At 52.2% G+C, this 2934-nt stretch overlaps 2 protein-coding genes across 3 annotated transcripts; one reads left to right on the plus strand and one right to left on the minus strand.

Moving 5' to 3' along the window:
- Positions 1-281: 281 nt before the first annotated feature.
- KVP18_003926 (uncharacterized protein) lies at positions 282-1520 on the minus strand (the record flags this gene model as incomplete). Of its 2 annotated transcripts, none has more annotated exons than XM_067956068.1 (1): positions 282-1520. In XM_067956068.1, one exon carries the CDS (start codon positions 1518-1520, stop codon positions 282-284), a length of 1239 nt encoding a protein of 412 aa, XP_067810121.1. The 2 variants fall into 2 exon arrangements, with proteins under 2 accessions (XP_067810121.1, XP_067810120.1); XM_067956067.1 differs by having other exon boundaries at positions 282-1274.
- Positions 1521-1845: 325 nt separating this feature from the next.
- Positions 1846-2745, plus strand: KVP18_003927 (uncharacterized protein; the record flags this gene model as incomplete). The annotated part of the gene is made up of 1 exon (XM_067956069.1): positions 1846-2745. One exon carries the CDS (start codon positions 1846-1848, stop codon positions 2743-2745), a length of 900 nt encoding a protein of 299 aa, XP_067810122.1.
- Between the last annotated feature and the right edge of the window lie 189 nt (positions 2746-2934).

Here is a 2934-nt window from a genome sequence, read left to right on the forward strand (position 1 = left end):
CGTTCCAGAAAGTAAATCCGAGTTCATCAGCTTTCGCGTTGATGTGCGCACATTCCTCCAGTGAGAGAACGTTGTCCAGTATTAGGCTGTCCCGAGTCCCCTCAATGTGGCTCACCGTCACGTCCCTCAACGAGTCATGCAGATCCAGGGGTAAATCACTTGTTGTGAACGTCCGCTTGTCGACAACCTTTCCAAGGAACTCGTCATAGGTCATTCTAGTTAAAAATGGCCAAATCGCGCGGAACTACGAGCTTTTTGACAGAAAGTGGTTGGTTCTTCACTCATTCAAAACCTTTTTGACAGATGTGCACCTTGCTGTGATCGAGGAACATGGCCGCCGATCCGCCAAACCCGCTGTTCGTCACCACAATTTGGTCCATTTGTATCAATAGCAGCCACTCCGTCAGCAAACTGTCCCACGCATCCTGCAATTTACGTCCTTTGTGAGCCGCGTTGTGGAGAAGCTTGTACTCCGGTACGGAAAGTGGTATCAAACGATCATTCACCAGCATCTTCTCGCGCAGCTTGGCATGGTCGGACATGAAGAGACCGAGCCCAGGCGCCATGTCGATGCACCGCTGGGTACCCTCCGGAGTGGGTTCGTTGCGCTTGTCGTTACGCTGGTGGAGCTTAGCTACACGGTCCCCTGTCCGGTAGTGAACTGCAAAAAACCCGCTCTCCAGAATTGGAACCATGTGATTCCGAAGGATGTCGAACTGAAGGCGGGATTCCTTCTCTGGGATTAGCGCCTCTGCCGACAGACGAAACACTTTCAACAGCGCTTCCGATAGAGATAATCCCTCTTGAACGGAGGAAGTCCACGGGCTCAATCGTAGCACCTCCGATAATCCTGTACAAATGGGGGTCATCACCTGGAGCCGCTGAACAGAGCTCCAGTTACGTATCACTCGTTCTAGTGCCTGTGGGTAAATGGAGTGAGCCGTGTCAGGCTTCCAGGTGGGGTCAAGGTGGTCTGTCAAGAAGAAAGTTCGGCAAATGGTTCTCTCCAGTTGAGTTCGTAAAAAGTCAGTGGGACTCAACAAGCGAAACCAAATGTCGGCCTGCCGCCTCACACTAGACCAGGAAATCTCACCGCGAAACAATCTGCTTGGGAGTGCCTGTCCTTTCTCTGAAAAAGCGATGACGATAGGAGCTTCAAGCTGGCCCATGAACCCGGTTACTCGCGAAACCGTGGCCTGTACAGCCCATATAGTTGTAAGTCTATCAGTCTCCATGAATGGAAAGTCCGCGCCGATACGGCCGACATCGCCCATCAAATGCCGATGGTACCACAAGCGATGTTTTATCTTCTTCTTCTCCGAGTCGAATCTTGCCACAATTCTTTCATAAGCGGAATTGTCGTTGTTGGAAATCGAGTAAGTTTCATTGGAAAGGACAATTTCTGCGAGAGGAGGTTGTACAGCTCCAGAGTTGCCGGTTAGCGGTGGCTGTGGTACAAGGGACCACATATATTCTCTGGGGACGAAATAGCGGTTCAGGATATGGTCTGGACCATCCATTAAAAATCCTCGACGATTTGCCGTGCAAGCTTCAAACATCGTGTAAATTCCGCCCATGATATCTCCCCAGCCATTGAGCCCCGAGACACGAAAAATGCACGCCTTATCGCTTACCACCGGCGATGAGATGTCATGCATAGGATGTTCAGGGAAAGAGCTGTCGTAGACAAAGGACTTTCTTGCGGTATCCGAAAGAGGTCTTGCGTAGGGTAACGACGACCGAGAGCTCCAGCAATGGGTAAAAAAGAGGAGAAGCAACAGAGTAGCGGAGGACAAGAGTAAGAGTAGTCTTGACCACATTGACGAAATAAGCAATTTGAGACGCATGTCCTCAGATGAAGATGACGACCTGGCTTTAGCGCTCGCCTTGTCAGCCTCACTGGCAGAAATGGAAACAAAGCCTAAAGGTTCTCAGGCAGTCCTGTATGAAACAGTGCAGGTTTCAGATAGGACTGCCTGGCCTCAGGAACAGATGTCTGAGCAGCATTTAGAGGCAGCGAAATGTGAACCTCCGTTACGAAGATCCGCTCGCATACGACACAAACGGTGTCAGCTTCCACCATCACCTCCGTCGGAGCCATCGTCAGCATCGGAGCCATCGTCAGCGTCTGAGACGACTTCAGAGTCTGACTATGCACCTGTGACCAGACTAGAGGCTCAAAAGAGAGTGCTGCGAGACCACGACAGCATCTTCGAGGTGCTGGGCCTGAAAGGTCGAGCTCCTACCCCAATCGCTGCTAACACCCCTGTTCCTGCCGTGGACGCCCTCTGCACAGAGGAGTCTGGTATCGACCCTTCTTGGCTGGAGCCGGCGCTTGAGAGCATTTCCCCCTTCCTAGCCCGAGGCCAAAAAAGAGAAACAGACGAGGTGGCCACGTTTTATGACACCCGACGGTTCTTGTTCCGAGTACTCTCTGGAGACCGCGCTGCAGGCCGAAAGACGAAGTCGTGTGTGGATCGAGAAATCGTTGCGTCTCTCATGAAGGAAATGTCAGTAGGAACTGCAGAGGACGCGGCGGAGCTGATTTGCTGGATGCAGCGGCGAGAGGACACCAAAGACCATCAGTCGTCAGAAGTTCATATTGTTAATGGAAAACGCGGCATGGAGGCAGTTCTGCGGCCCCGGCTTGGCGTCAGTGGAGTGCCCGAGGATGCCACGTGGGAGGACTTCTGCAGGGTGTTGCATCTCAGCGGGTTAAAAGTGCGGGGAACGAAAATGTGGTGAGTTTTCCGACGTCAGGCGCCTGGCTTCTCACGACCTTGGTCTCCAAAACCTATTTCCGCCCCGTATTCCAAATCTCGGAAGTCTTCTATGCCCCTCACTCTGGAAGGTCATCTCGTCGTTGTGTTTGAACATTCTGCCTCCTAAGCCGTAGCAAGTCAGGAGCGCCGCCTGCACATACATCATTGTTAT

Source organism: the organism of the source record quoted next, assembly GCF_019968955.1.
Source record: "MAG: Porospora cf. gigantea A chromosome Unknown PgA_NODE_3000_length_2934_cov_310.041, whole genome shotgun sequence".
In the NCBI taxonomy this organism is placed as follows: domain Eukaryota; phylum Apicomplexa; class Conoidasida; order Eugregarinorida; family Porosporidae; genus Porospora; species Porospora cf. gigantea A.